The sequence below is a fragment of the Lytechinus pictus genome, chromosome 8 (genome assembly GCF_037042905.1).
Source record: "Lytechinus pictus isolate F3 Inbred chromosome 8, Lp3.0, whole genome shotgun sequence".
In the NCBI taxonomy this organism is placed as follows: domain Eukaryota; kingdom Metazoa; phylum Echinodermata; class Echinoidea; order Temnopleuroida; family Toxopneustidae; genus Lytechinus; species Lytechinus pictus.
In genome coordinates, this window is record NC_087252.1 from 38,628,857 (window position 1) to 38,645,320 (window position 16,464).

A 16,464-nucleotide genomic window follows, 5' to 3' on the forward strand; every position below is an offset into this window, starting at 1 on the left:
TATCTTGCAAAGATTTACGATTGATCCAATCAATCTCAACTATATGGATATCCATCAATGTCATAATTTTTTTCTTCAGAAAATTTGCAGAATGTACTTTGTGACCAAAGAGAAGCACACATAATTGTCAAGAAAACGATGAATCCATGAATATATACGTCCTATCTAGAAAATAACATGAATAAACATGCATTTTAGATGTTGACGTTGTTGGCTTTTCATAGTTGTTGTTGATCGGACCAATCGCAACTCTTTTTCAGACGGGGCACAGAAATAGAAAAAGAGGGACAGAGAGAGAGGGAGAGAGACATAGGCATAAATGGAGTGAGCGAGAGCAAATGGGACAGTAAAGAGGAAAGGAAAAGGGAGAGGATGAGAAAAGGAGGAAAAAGGGAGAAGGGTGAAAAATGACTAAATGCTCAGACTCGAAGGGGGTGTCGCAGGAAATATTTGTAATCAATTGCAATTATTCTGTTCAAATTTTACAGTAGATAGATCAATTTTAGCTGCAGCAAATCAGATTACACTCCTTGTTTCTAGGAGATTAGCAATCAATCGCAAATTCGCTATTAATTTCAAAAGTTATGATTGATTTAGAGACCGAAAAATAAACTTGCAATTGATCGCAAGTTTCTTGCAACGCTCCATAAGAGAGAATAAGAGAGTTGAGGAGGAATGAAAGGAAGACAGAAGGGATGGATGGATAGAAAGAAAGGAGTACGTGAAGAGGGAAGTGAGAAGGACAAGGGGGAGAGTGGAGAGCTGGACAGATGAGATTAAAGGATGCCAGGGTTCAATTTGCTGTAAGTCTTGGTGAGACAGTTTGAGGGGTCTCCTAACCCATCGGCCCATATTCTGAAGTCAGGTTTAACTTAGACCATGGTCTAACTCTGTGCTAAAATTATGGGAAGCCAAAAGTGTCAAAATTTGTATTAAGTTGTATGTTTCTTTATATGTTTACTGTGCTCTTTCCTGATTCATCGAGTGTGAAGACAACCATCTTTGTATACTTCCTAGACAATTATGAATGATTTGAGAGCCAAATGAGCTGAAATATGATATCTCTACTGTAAGTGATTTATGTAACATTTTGCTATCCATACTTAAACCACAACTTTAAACCTGAGTTTAAGTTAAACCCGACTTCAGACTACGGGCCATTGGCTCCTAGAACCGGGTGATCCCTGTACAAAGCCTACAGGATGTACAGTCATCAGTAGTCAACAGGTTAAGGCATCGTCTTCTATGACCAAGTGGTCCCATCGATAATTCTAGGTTCCAGGAGCGAAACCAGATTCTCAAATAAATAGAGCGCAAGAACACAGACCTTGTATATAAAGAATGAAAAAGGGGGGGGGGGAGGTCAGACCTTTACAATTTTTTTTTGACAATTTGATTCCATTTAAAGTGTACTTCCTCTTTAATCTATCCCAAGACCAAAAAAGGCTTTACGAATGTATATAAATATCACAAAGAATTTCACTGTAACCCCCTCCCCCCTTGCGAATCATACAAACAGAATAACACAAGGTTAAGAACACAAATACATGTTTCTTGAATTTAATTTGTCCCTCTCGAGTAAAAATAAACAAGATGGGACACGTATACATACTGATATGCATTCATGGTGCTTAGACATCGTCTCGCTCATCACATTGAGCAACCAAAATTAATGGTAAGATACAAAATACACTCAGTTTGTCTGCTTATCTACATTTATCTTCTCCCGCATGACTTTATTTGTCTCTGAACTCGGACAAATTGCCATTTAGCCCATAAACCATTCTAATATCCAGTAAGGCTATACCCATTTGGTCTAATATCCAAGTTGAGCTATCACCATTTATATGACACCTAGATGGATCCTTATCATTTGAATGGTTGTTTGTTATTGATCATTCCGCCCATTTTACAATGAAGTCCTCATAGGTGCAATTTTGGACCCATTCATCGTGCAATTTTTGGATCCATACGATCTTGTCTATTGCACCCGCGCATCGAGACCGCAGGCACCACAAGTAAAAACACTCGTGTTTGCAGCGCACATGGTGTACGTACAAGACTATCGACAGACCAAGCTCGCACTGCATGGGCATATTTTGCATCAAAATTCATAAATTTCATATGACAAAGGATCCATTTGTAGGTGTCATATAAATCCAGTAATGAATACTCTTTTCATTCGTGCAATGGATAAAATACTTCATTCGGTGAAAGATGAAATGAATGGTCCATTCAACTCGGCTACGCCTCGTTGAATGGATCATTTCATCTTTCACCTCATGATGTATTCTGTCCATTGCACTCATAAACATTCAGTATTTGTATCTTATTATATATGGTTCGAAGCACGACTTATGATTCAAATTTTCATTTTATAAAATGCAAAATTATCAAAGTGGAAATGAGAAAATCTGGGCAATAGACTAAATGAAATAAGAAAAAGAGGGTATTGAAGTGATGACCAAAGTGCAAGTTAATAGTATACAAATAGCGAATAGGCACGAGTGCGATGGTGCGAGAATTTGCATAAGGCGTCAGAAACAAGGCATAGCCAAGTTGAATAGAGTGTCTCTTTCTTTTACCAAATGCCAAATCTCGCACAATTGCATGAATAAGAACATTCGCTGTCTGTCTTGTACAACATCTCGGAAGTTAGCGAAAAAAGAATAATCATCTTTTTCCTATGTTAATCAATGAAATTAATTATAGAAAAGCGAAAAGCAAAATCCCTCAACACGCAACTGATCTGCAGCAGCAATGCGTATTTAGCCAGCAAGCCCTACGCATATTCTGCATTTACTAAGCGCAATGCATTGAATCCTAATTTTTATAGTGACGTCACCATGTTCCTGACCATGCAACTGTACATTATGGACGGTATGTGTGCAACGGTATGAATGTTTGACATTCAGCCACTAGCGTACCTTAGGGGGGGGCAGACTGCAAAGGACGTATCCCTGCCCCCCCCCCCCCCTGACGAGCCACAAGTGGCTTGAACTTGAAAACTTTTTTTTTTTTTTTTGCTTGTCAATTTTTTTTCGGGTGCGAAATGTCCTTTACTTGTGGTTGAAGACCTTTTTTTTTTGTCAAATCTTTTGGCGGACGAATTTGCCCCCCCCTTTGGAAAATCCTAGGTACGCCACTGCATTCAGCCTCCCATTTGTTCACATACAACAAGCTATTATTAAGAAGTCGGCGTTGTACAACAGACAAAATGGGTTTAGCCCACATGTTATTAGACTGAGAAATAGACTAACTGCTTGTATACCAAGTGAATAATAAACCACATTAACTAGCATTTAAAATGCTCAAAACATCAGATACCCATTTAGACCGAGGTTGAGAATATCAATTATGGACCATTGTACAATGCGTTCTTAGCTTGTTGTACGCGAGCAAGTGGGAGGCTGAATGTCAAACATTGGTGATGTCACAATACGATTTAATTCACTGCGCTCAGTAAAAATGAAAGTGCAATGCGCGTATAGCCTGCTGGCTAAATGCGCAATGCTGCCCAAGGTCATGTGCTTGTGGGATTTTGGTTTTCGCTTTCAATTTTTTTGCTCACTTTTCATAGATTACTCCAGGGAAAAACTCTTGTTTTTTCATATTTTCGCTAAACTCCGAGGCGTTGTACAACACAAATAGCGAATATTCGTATTCGTGCAATGGTGTGAGATTTCGCATTCGGTGAAAGAAAGAAACACTCTATTCAACTCGGCTAACGCCTCGTTGAATATAGAGCATCTTTCTTTCACCTCATGCGAAATCTCTCACCATCGCACTCATGCTTATTTGCTATTTGTATACTGTCTTTCCAAAGGACATAAGCATCACGGTGGGGTTTGAACCCTGGAACTTGTGTTCAAAGTCCATCCACAACAAACTCCAGTGGCCGTAAACATTCTAATTCTGTCCCAAGGAACAAGAGAAAGTATTTCCGCTTGAAGCTTTCTGATACCATATTAATACATTTGTAATAAAGGGGGTTTTCTTATAGAAAAGGTGTTTTTTTTTTAATGCCATTTAATAAAAAGTAAACCTAAACGGATTTTACCGCAGGAAAGGGGGCCTTAAAGTTTGAATCAATAAGAATAAATACATGTACCACATACAGATTCTGAAGAACGAAATGTGGGACTGTCATTGCATATTCATTCAAAAGTTAAATCCTCTTTGGATATTACAACTGTATAAGCAAGGGCATCAACCAGTCTGCTGTGCAAACCTTTCACTCAAGTTAAGGGTCTGAATGTGCAAGACTGTAATAATGCCTTGTGGACTGAAGGCCTGAATTGAAACAGCAATTTTTATATGCGATAGTCTTTGTCTGAAGACCCACTTGTTGATCAAAGTTTCAATCCCGGTCTGTGCCTGCAGACTAGGTATCAGCCAGTCCTCCCAGGAGAATTTGTGAACGATACAAATGCTCCGATTCCTATTCTTTTCTCTCTGTAATTACGGTATGTCTCTAAGAACAATGATTTAAAGACAGCTCCACTCTCTCTATGATTACAAGCCTTCAAGCCAGGCATAAACTTAAAATGTCTATTCATCAGCTATCAGGCTGTCATGACTTGCCCTCGCTCGCCGGCGATGACAACAATTTTTCACTATCGTATTTACCGCTCTCCAAATCTTCAAGCACCCTTGGGGCTACACACTTGTCGAAGATGTCGCGGGGGGTGATAGGGTCTTGCTGTGTGTCCGGGCACTTGTAGGACACGTAAGCCTTCAGCTGCAAGGAAAATAACAGGATTGAAAGCAATATGAACATGAAAAATTATTGGTGAAATAGTTACAAGGACAGTCTTTCTGTATGTATATGTGTCATTCCATGGGGTTGGGGTAACAAAATCGTGTGATGTCCATGTAATGGTGGTATCAGCATTTTCATTTCACAGAGAATATCATTTTAATGGGGTTGAGTTTTGATGTGTCAATTTAAAGATGATGTCCAATCATAGTAATTCAGCTGGAAATTGGGGATGTTTAATGGATCTGCTGCAAAACAAATACAAAGTTTTACCACCATTACATGGACATCACATTGGTATATAACACTGACAATAAATTCTCGGGTGTGAATCTGCGATACATCATGATGCTTGAGAAGTAAAACTTGGTGGGACACTATTTATTTTTGCGGGTAATTTTATGCACACATTCGGCAATATCAGCTACTCTGAAAATTGAAATGACTTATTATTAGGATTTAGGAGTTAGGATTTTGAACAGAGTATGATTAATTATACTAACACCCAATAAAAATTATGTGTACAATAGTATAGGTTTTATAACTAATCCTATGGTTCCTCTCATTAAAAATAATAACCATCCATACGATAAAAAATTACATGTTTCAAACATAAAGGTTTAATTATGACTTACAAAAACCATCCGTCTTGAAGAAAGTTGAGTGTAGGGTAAGTAAAATAGAGTATTATGAAACACTCATCTACGCCCTGTATTTTGTAAAAACCTATAACCAGATGATTTCGTTTTTACAAGACTATTTTCCTACGTTATAGTCAAAGGCAGAAATTTTGTGCCAACCTGTTTCAATTACTAACAGACTTTTTTTTCTCTCAAAGTAATGGTTGTTATTCTAATAGCAGTGGTATAATTTTATCCTAGGCTAACTTCGGCTGCACTTTCACAGAGTGCCATTTGCCACCTTATTCATCAATATTTTTCAATCATGCGGTGAACAGTTCTTAAAATTAACAAAATCAATTTTTGTTATGAAATGTGATTAATATGATCAGGCAACAGTATCCAGCATCAGATTCTACAAAGCATTTCACGGGCCCCATTTTCTGGGGGACAATAGTGACTCTATAACCGGTATGCTTGTGCATGGGCCCATACATTTCTTTGTCATAGTTGATGCTGGATACACCAGTGATGATGATGATGTACAGTAAATGAAGTTGATTTTCAGCATTATTACCGGGAAATCGTCTAGACTGGGCACCACAATCTCTGGAATCATTTCTTTTACATTCCTCCAAGTAGCTGTTAAGACGAAAAAAAAGAAAAAAAGAACCAACATGAAAATAAGCCTGTATTCTGAACGGTTTATTTCCAATTCGTCTGATGCCAATTTGTCCAATTGCCAACTCGTCTACTATCATTTGGTCTACCATTAATTCGTCCACTCGCCACCTGGTCTACTTTCATCTAATGCCATTCCGTCTGTCTAATAACCAGTTGGTCCAAATACTGTCCAATAGCCATTTAGTCCATATACCATTTGGTCTAATTAGACTAAGTGTTAAATTGTGCAAAATGAATGAAAATGAACCGGATATTAGAACTGGTTATGAGATGAAATGGTAATAGACAAAATGGTGATTAGACGAAGTGATGATTGGACCAAATGGTCGTTAGGTGAAATGTTGATGAACGGATTGGCATTAGACTAAATGAACGTAGACCGTGTGGTGAGTGGACGAGTTGGCAGTAGACGAACTGGCAATTTACATGTACCTTCTGTACTTTGGTTTAATTTAAACTCTGGTCTACAGTTGTAGTTTAATTATGGTTAGCCAGTTGTGACAAAAATCTCTAAAACTGAAGTACATCACTGGCATAATTCCTTGCGTCACACATATTGTTCGGGAGGGGGGGTGATCAATCGTTCCATCCGCCCCCCCCCCCTCCCCACTTGAATAGCATGACGTCACAGATTTACGCCCATGAAGTACACGCATGGGTACGTCGTGGTGTAGTGGTTCTGACTCTTGTCTTTCAAATCCTAGCCATGGCGTATTTTCCTTCAGCAAGAAATTAACCACACTGTGCTGCACTCGACCCAGGTGAGGTGATTTGGTACCGGGCAGGATTAATTCCTTGAATGCATGAGCGCTGAGGAGCTGCTCGAGCTAAAGCTGGGGTAATAATGATAATAACAATGTGCCCCCGAATACATTATTTCTAGATAGATGGCGCTATATAAATGCCTATTTTTATCATCATTATTATCACACGCTCACTTAATGAGCTCATTTGACACTTGAATAATTTGCGACTGTCTGCGAATAAATACTAGAACATTTTTTACCATTAAAACATGGAGAAAGAACATAATATTCATGTATTTGTAAACAATGCAAACAACATACACGGGTAGACCTATCCGACGTCTCTTGCTACCGTGCTCATGATTTTAGCAGAGAGAGTTAAACCATTGCCTATGTTTAACTAGGCCACAAACTTTGGAATTCCTGACATATATTCAAGAGTTAATTATGTTTACTGCTAAGTTTTTTTTTTAATCATCGGGTCTGCTTCTCATATTAAAGTCTCTTTCAGAGCCATTCACTACAAAACCTTTAAAGTGCCCTTTATTTCTAGGGGTGATTTGGGATGTGATGAGGATTAAAGGGGGAGTGAACCGTGTGTGGTCTCTCATTGACTGTGTGAAATACATAGTCTTAAAATATACGTTTTCAGATATCTACTCATACTACAGAGAATGAATTGACCGATAAATGTATTTGTATAGAGAAACTAAAATGTTTTGAGAGGAAAAGTAATTGCTTTGCTACTTGGTAACATATTATTGCGGTATAAATGTATTGAGTAGTTAATTAGCATATTATCATTCAAGTGGGTCTATATCACTAGACTATACTGGCATTATGGATCAGGAAACTGGCCAGGTAGGAGTAGTTGAGGACTCGAGATGGCGTTATTGGTTCGTATCTGCTTTAAGATTGTCTATTACCCTCATGTATTTCCAAACATTTCAACCTATATAGTTTCTTTACTTACTTCTGACACCATATCCAGTGGGCTGTATGCGAGAGGCTGTGGGTAGGAAAATGGGGAAGAATGAAAAGATTTAGGTATAGATTTTTTCTTTATTTTCCATCAACAAAATCCCCCCCAAAATACAAAAAAGTCAAATATTTACAGAACCTTCAATCAAACGTAATAAAAGTACAATAATTAAACAATATTTATTTCAAATCTTATTATTTATAAGAGCATGGCTTTTCCATTATCCCTGCATATATATATATATATATATGCATACATCCTACAAACGGGCGAAGTCTATGAATGGGTTTACTCCGTCATAATACACATTTAGACGTTAAGTCGAAGGTAGAGGGCGTTAAGGCACATTGCGAACATTGAAAAAAGACAAAGAAATTCGCCTTAAACGGAGATGTAGAAAGATATTAAATATTGACCCTAAACCGTAAAGTTTTATTTCATTTGAAAAATTGCACAATCATTGGATTGATAGCCAGCCAGACAATCGAACAATGCAGCATTTTGATGATCCGGCAGACTGATCAGCTCATGATATAACAAAATTGATTTCCACTATGATAAAACTCAAAAGCCAATATGGAAGCATGCCTATAATAACCATGTCGTCATCTGCAAATTTTCTTGCAGCAATGCAGTTCCTACAAAAACAATACAATAAGCACGTCAGTGCCAGTGGAATCACTTTAATTATAGGAGCCTCCTGGGTAGGCGGCCAAGAAGCTTAACGTTTTCACTTAACTTTAATCTTAACGTTAGACTTAGAGAGGTGATAATATTACACAATAAGAATTATTAAGGCCAATGTAGTCTTAGCAAACTGTCCAAACCGCATAGCCAGGATTTAACTTTGGAGGGGGCAGTAAGTGCATGTGAAGCGTGGTGCCAACACTTACAGAGCGCACTCCCTAGGGGGGAGGGTGCAGGGAGTTTTTGATATCTCAAATTCAAATCAAAAGAAGGCGTCTCTAACACCCTTATCAACTCAAATTCAATTGACCTGCTGTGATGAAAAAAAATGTTTTTGGAAAAAAAATAGGCGCCCAAAAGTGGGAAAAGATGAGGAATTTGAAATAATTCCTCTTAACCCCTCCCGCGCGAAGCAAGAAGTTTTTGATATCTTATCGAATTCAAATAAAAAGAAGACGTCTCTTGCGTCTCTAGTACCCTTATGAACTCAATTTCAATTGACTTGCTGTGATGAAAAAAAATGTTTTTGGAAGAAATTATGGGTGCCCGAAAAATGGGAAGATTTTGAAATAATTTAATAAATTCACCTTACCACACGAAACCTTTTATAAAAATTGAGAACAGAAAAAAATGCCTATTTTTATCACATCAGATTTGTTTGTAAAAGCTTTAGCGACATAAATTTCTTTAACTCGCAAAACAGAGTGCGGGTATATGCAGGGAGGAAATATTCCTTCCCGCGAATGGCGTTGAAGCTCTGAATTTTACAAATTTCTAGGAAACTTTAATTTCAACCTGCTATATTATTTCTTGGATTATAGGCCTCTAACTCAATTACGAAGAACAAAGAGTTTAAAAGCACAGAAACCTCTTTGATCTATTTTGGAAGAAAAAAATTTGTAATTTCGCTCATTTCTCGCTTCCTTTTGTATGATTAAGAAATTTCAATGATATTCAGAATTTGAAATCAATGGCGCAAAACAAGAGGGGAGATGGATGTGCAGCGATATAGAATGAAGTGTCATATCGTACATACTTTTTTGCATAGAGCACGGCACGAATTAATGCCTCCCCCTTTAGATACTTTGACAAAAATTGCTTGCTGAAAAGCGGGAGAAATAGCATTTAGCATTTTAGGGACTGGTCATGTTTACCCGCTCCAAACAGAAGAGCCGAAGTTTTGTGACAATGCAATTTTAAAAAAATAACACATTTCATACTCTTTACACCCATGTAATAGTTTATACTTTCTGGCAAGAATTTACCGAGTAGAGAAAAGGTGAGGGGAAACAAATTTGGGAAAGCAATTTTGATATTTTTTCCTGCGCGGAAGAAAAAATTTGTACGACATGCATGAAGAAAAAGGAGTAGATCTAACGTTAGAGGTCTACGCCTCCTCGTCTCATTTAGGTTTTTATTCTTTTGACACAAAGAAGATAGAAAAAACAATATACCCTTCTTCCCTTTTTTTTTCTCCTTTCCCCTTTCTTTTTTTTCTTTTCTCGGGGGCGTGGAGAGGCGCCCGTCAAAATTGTCAACAATATTTTTCTCGACTTGTCTGCCTTTCTATAAAAAAATCATTCAAAGCCGATTCTTGTCTGTTTTTGTCTCGACATGCTTATTAAAGTTAAAGTTATAGATCCTGATACCTAGTTGAAACCCGAGTTGAAACTTGAAATAGGGTGTCTGGAGCAAAAAATTATTTTTCTTATTTCAAGAAAATATCATATTTTCTTTGTGAATTTGAAGAGAAATGACCTTCAGACTGACAGAAATTTTGTAACATTTTTGAAAAAAATCAAATTATTGGCTGCAAAAAAGAATGAAATTAGGTCAATTTTCAGCATTTCTCTGCCATAGACTGTGTACCTAGTTAAGAAATGGACACACACAAATCCAAATTTTTAGCTTCCGAGAGCTGTTATAAATTTATTGCCAAAAACTTGTCCATAAAGAGTCCAATAGGATTTTTTATGCTCTAGGGCCTATCTGATGGTATGATTTTTATAAAGATTTGGAAACCAGATCACAATGAAAAATTGCGACAAAGTGAAAAAATTGTGCAAAACAGAAATTTCATTTTCCCATAGAAAATGCATGGAGAAATGGCAATCTCAACACACACAAAAATAAGGGTTTGCAATTTATCTCTAAAATCCTTATTTAAAATGATCATATAAACTTGTCCTTACTGTCAAAACTTAAAAGAAGCCCCTGAATTTTCTCTTTCCATACACACATGCCAAAGTAAACACAAGTTAATAATCAATTCAGATCACATTTTTCTAGTAGCCTGAACTTCCCCCAAAAAATGTGCCATATTTCCCCCTAAATCAGCCTGTTTTATGCTGACACTTTTCAGTGTGGCTTCAGACACCCTACCGTACTTGAATTTTTGAAATTGGAATTTGGATTTGAATTTTTTGAGTTTTGAAGAAATGTGAAAAAATACAGTTTCGTTCTTACTGTTGGGATGGAAATTCTTATTTCCGCGTTTACTCGTCATCTCCTTGTGTCTGTTGGCCCCTCTAGTAAAACCACGAAGTAAATTTCTTAAAACTGGCATTTTTATGTCGAAAACTTCCCACGATATGAGTTGATGAAGGAGCCGACACAATTTTCGGTACGTGGGGCATAACTTATGTCATTGCGCGCAAGCGCAGTAAACTCAGAGGTCTATACACATCACCCAGGCTAAATTCGAACCCCAAAGCAATCGGACTCGTCGAATGCAAAAAATACCATGGAGATCATCATTTTCCATAGTTATTATATCACAATTTAAGAACATGTAGGCCTATAAAGATCAACAAAGACAGTACAATAAGTTGAATTAAAGAAGAGAAGGCCAGCTATCAGATGGTCATTTTACGTTTTTGTAAACACCTAATGAATGTGTAAGGATTGAAGCCCCAGACCCCACCTAGCTCCGATTCCGCGGCTCCTGACTGTTCTAGTAGGCCAATACAAAAATATCAATATTTCCCAATCAGTAGGCCTACAGCAGTTAACTTCATTGATAAATGAAAAATCTAGTATCCATCTTTGGGTAGCCATTCAGATATAAACATTTTTAAGTCTTAATTCTTTTGAACTTGTATTCATGGCCGTACGCAATGGGGGGGGGGGGGGGGGGCAGGGGGCAACTTATTTTAATGAAAGTTTTCACAAAATTATCCACTGTCGCTTTAGCAAAAGCTCAGTCACTAATTATTCCCTCACTTTCAAGTTTTTCCGATTTTTTTTATCATGCGTCTTAATTGCCCCCCCCCCCTGATAATTTTTTTTTGCGTACAGCCATGACATTATTTTGTGTGTAGGCCTATTGAATTAGATTGTTTTATATCACTTGTGAAATAAATTTATAGTTTTGGACCAATAAAAACATCTTTATAGCAGATGATGTTTCCCTTCAGTGGTAAATAAAAAGAGTTTGCCTGGCGAGTGAGAGGCAAATTTGAAAACCTTTCGATAATTGAGAGACAAAGGGGATTGCAAGGTCGATTGTAAAGCTTGTATGTATCGGTTACACTTCGTAATTCCGAAGGTTCTTTATTCCGAAGGTTCGTAATTCCGAAACACGTAAATTGCCTATACCTCGATGTTCGTTAATCCGAAAACGTAAAAGGGTTCGTTAATCCGAACATTTGTGGCGTTATTCCGAAGGTTCATTTTTCCGAAGGTTCGATAATCCGAAAACGAAATAAGGTTCGATGTTCCGAAGGTTCGTTAATCCGAAAACGAAATAAGGTTCGTTGTTCCGAAGGTTCGTTAGTCCGAATTAAAACGAAATAAGGTTAGTTAATCATTTAGTTTTCGGACTAACGAACCTTCGGAATTACGAACCTCATTTATTTTTCGGATTAACGAACCTTCGGAATTACGAACCTCATTTCGTTTTCGGACTAACGAACCTTCGGAATAACAAACCTTCGGAAATACGAACCTTCGGAAATACGAACCTTCGGAATAACGAAGCTTCGGAATTACGAATGTATGCGGTATGTATCAAGCTGAACATATAATCGTATAGGCCAACAATTCTTTAATTTAGAGTGTTTTGATATTGAAAACAAAATTAGACCTTCTTTGTAGGTGCCCTGTGGAAATCAGCATTATTTATCATATTGATAATTCTCTCTTTATTTTTTCCCCTCTCCACAATATACCCTTCACCTCTCTCTCATAACTGCTCAACGGCGCCAAGTTTGACATCTTTGTTAGACATGACGCACTATAAATGAAGAGTTTGGTTGCAAAAGGTCCACTTTGGACCATCTCGAGATTCGAGAAAAATCATGTTTTTTGCTTTCATTTGTTGTAATATTCTTTAAAATTGTCACGATGTTCTACCCTATCATGTGAACATAAAATTGGGTATAAAAGAAATCTACCTTTCTTCAATTTTTTAAATATATATATTTTTTTAACAATTATAATTGTGGACCTAACCCCTTTTGCAAGCAAACTGAAATTAATCCAATCTCTTTTGCCACTTTTATTCAAGTTTTAATGTGACTTTCAAATTTTCTTTGGTATCATCAGAGCGACTAAAAATCTATAGAATTGAGACAGAAAACAATACAGTTTATGAAAAATGGATCCCACCCCTTTTCACAAAATTAAGGAGCCCTTCAGAATAGTTTGGTTGCAAAAGGGGTTAGGTCCACTACAAGAAAATCATTTTTTTTATTCTCCCATATTGCTATATTCTTAGGCGAAACTAAATTTTCATGATACCCTACAATGTGAACATAAAATTGGCTTAAGAAATGTACCTGTCTTTATATTTTTAAAAAATATTATTTTCCAACAAAAATTCTTTGTGAATCTAATCCCTTTTGCAACCAAACTGAAATGGACCTAACACCTTTTGAGAAAAGAGGCCTTTTCTTTGCTATTTCATGTGTTCACCTATTTGATGGGAAATTCAACGTTTCTTTGGTATCATCTTTAGAGCTACTCAAATTCTAGTATATATTGAGACCCCCCCCCCAAAAAAAAAAAAAAAAAAAAATCAAATTTGTTGAAAAACCCCTTTTGCAACTGAGCTCAGCAAAATCTGTCAAAGGACGATCCTTGTCCCACAGCGCTGACCCCCCCCCTCCCTTTCCCGTGGAAAGAGAGGAACATTTTCTTTTAAGAGAGTACATGTGTACATAAATCAGAATTTGATAGATCTTGTTTAAATTTACTATGATGATACTATAATGAGTATTAGGCCCATCTAAATAGCCGATGACCTTGAAAACGGAATGAATAAAAGGAGTTAGCTATTCTTGAACACTTTACGAAATATGTGCACTTAGTTCATTTCTGCGTAAAAAAAAATCAGCAAAGAAAAACTGTATTACATAATAAACAATTTTAATCAAAATTCAATAAAAAAAATATAGGCCCCCATGGAGAAAATAAATAAATAAATAAAACATGAACGCAGGAAACCATTATTGTCGTGAGCAACAGTTCAAGACCTGCCAATAAACGGCCAAGGTTGGTTTGAAAGCCATTCAAGTTTTTGTTTACCAGAAAGGGAATAAACAAAAAAACGAAACGAGTGGAAACGTGAATCCCGGTACCTGTATTTTCTCCCTCTTGAATCGGATCGTTACTCGGTTTCAATGCCGGATATCCACTTCAAATCAACATTCGACTCATTTAAGAGCGGATTGTATTGCATCCTATACGGATGTACACATACTACACGAGTATTCCCATAATTATCAGTGTTACTCTTTATAATAGGCATGGCGTCAATTCGGGGATAAGGGTAATTATTTTTATTTATTTTTTAATTCATGAAGGTAGCGGCCGTTTTAGGTAGTGCTGTGATAGATTGAGACTTTTAGCAGGGCTTATGTTATTCTAAAACTTCGACTTAACCTATCCTTGGAAAAAAATCACCCTTCCACTATATTACAGTAGTTCAGGGGCCGCGGAACGGTTTTTAAAGTGGGGGACGGGTGGGCTGTCCATACAAGAAATCACAATCAGTTCTGGGGACCGTTTCATCAACATTTTTGTCTGACAAGTTGTCAGATCTGACATCTTTCCTTGATTCTGATTGGCTGAGAGGCACTGTTACTATAGTAACTGTCGGATCAAATGGGACTTGTCAGATAAAACGTCCGACAAGTCCTTTCATGAAACGCTGCCCGGATGGTCATTTTACGTTTTTGTACACGGTTTTAGAAACAAGGGGGGGGGGGGGGGCTAAGTCCAACCTGCCCGCCCCCTTCCCCGTTTCCGCGGCCCCGTTTATGACATTAAATGCGCTTAGACAGTAAAGGCATACTGATTCGCGGGTGGGGCGCTGGACACCGCCCAAGCTTTTTTAATACTAACATTTTATATATTTTCATTAATACAAGTTTAAGTTCAATCTACCTTACATCATGAACATCGCATGATAATGTAATTTCACTTTTTGTATTATTTCTCCTCGTTATCATTGAATTACCTGAATTACTCTATTTCATGGAATATTTTCAACTGTAGTTCGATCATGGCATGTTTTAATTAGAGGAATTTATCTTGCCGCTTGAGTTCAGAACCTTATTAACATGAAAATTTGATTGCTTGATTTCTTCGATGGCTTCACTCGCAGGTTTAAAACTGTCCAACATAAAGCACCCGGGGGGGGGGGTGGTGTTTCAAAAAGATTTATCAAAAGTAGTTACCCGCATGTCGCACGCAAGTCTTGCACAGAACGATTTAACAGAGCCCAAGACACACTGAAATTTTTGTGAAACACCCCCCGGTTCCCGTTTCATTAATCATCCAATAGATCGTGGGGCCAATCGCTTAATTTGTATATATCATTATGTATGACAAATTGAAATTTAACCCATGATAAATCGCACTACGGATGGGGGGCTAGGGGTCCATGTCCCCCCCCCCCCGAAAAAAATCACGATTAAGAAAATAACGAAAAAGAAAGAAAATTAAAAGAAAAAGGGTGAAATATGATACAAATTTCGAAATATTATGTCCTGATCTGCTGAAAAAAAATAATTTTTGCACAATGAAAAGTAGAAATGCATAGGAAAATGGGTAAGGCCCCCCCCAAAAAAAAAAATAATCAAAGGAAATAGAGGTGTACTGGAAATATAAATAAACATTACCATTGCAAAAGCTGCAGAAATATAAATAATGTTCAGTAAATTAAAAAAGCACCCTCGGTGCTTAACGGTAAATATGGTAATTATTGCATTATTGGGTTATTTATAATCATTACAATAGGTAACTTCCGCGTCGTTGTTATGGTCCATTTTAAACTTCCATGTACGAAAATGGTGTCCACCTTATAAATTACAGTGGTCCCAAGGGAAACATGCACTATATTTCCTATCTGAGTGTCTGAGGCTGAAGAGAATGAAATGATTGTCAAATTTTGCTTTACTTTGACGCAAGGAATTGAAATTGAATGTTTTACATAAAAAAGTCGAATTGCAGCATATTCGGTATACACTGCAATGTGACATGCATTGCAGGGATTAAGAGATTAAAAAATGTAGACAAAGAAATACAAAAAAAAAAAACGCCGTTAGAAGTGCAGACGAAGGTAAAGTTGTTTGCACACGATACTAGTTGCCGATGATACTTTTTTTGCACACGACACTATTGAAGAAGACAATTCTGGGCCACGTAACACGAAGGTTATACCTTGGTCACATTTGCTCTACGGCGGCCGTACGGCGAGTCGAAAACAGCCGTTTTGTTAATTTCAATTCAAACCACCTATATGCAGCTGGTACAAAAATGTTAAAACGGCTGTTTTCAACTCGCCGTATGGCCGCCGTAGAGCAAATGTGACCAAGGTATTAGCAATTAATTGCTTTAATGAAATGGCATATCAAGATCGTCGTTGCATTCGCATTCTGCTCAGTAAACTGATAAGGAGCTAATCAGAACCGTTCTTTTAAATTAACGAGTATTCGCAAACCTTTGTGTTACGGAGCCCTTGTATCAGTTCCTTTTCAAGGG

The 16,464-nt window shown here is 37.3% G+C and overlaps 1 protein-coding gene across 1 annotated transcript; it reads right to left on the reverse strand.

Annotated features, from left to right (window-relative positions):
• Positions 1 to 1,544: 1,544 nt before the first annotated feature.
• On the reverse strand, positions 1,545 to 11,129 carry LOC129266935 (large ribosomal subunit protein mL41-like). The gene is made up of 4 exons (XM_064104053.1): positions 10,945 to 11,129; positions 7,783 to 7,818; positions 5,957 to 6,021; positions 1,545 to 4,741 (listed from the first exon to the last, which is right to left on the reverse strand). Exons 1-4 carry the CDS (start codon positions 11,042 to 11,044, stop codon positions 4,574 to 4,576), a joined length of 369 nt encoding a protein of 122 aa, XP_063960123.1. The 5' UTR covers positions 11,045 to 11,129; the 3' UTR covers positions 1,545 to 4,573.
• Between the last annotated feature and the right edge of the window lie 5,335 nt (positions 11,130 to 16,464).

Coding starts and splice junctions, on each gene's coding strand:
- LOC129266935 (XM_064104053.1), bottom strand. CDS start 11,044: ATGCCAGTTTTAAGAAATTTACTTCGTGGTTTTACTAGAGGGGCCAAC. Junction 7,819..10,944: donor TAAGAATTTCCATCCCAACA/GTAAGAACGAAA, acceptor TCCTACCCACAG/CCTCTCGCATACAGCCCACT. Junction 4,742..5,956: donor CCAGTCTAGACGATTTCCCG/GTAATAATGCTG, acceptor TTTTCCTTGCAG/CTGAAGGCTTACGTGTCCTA.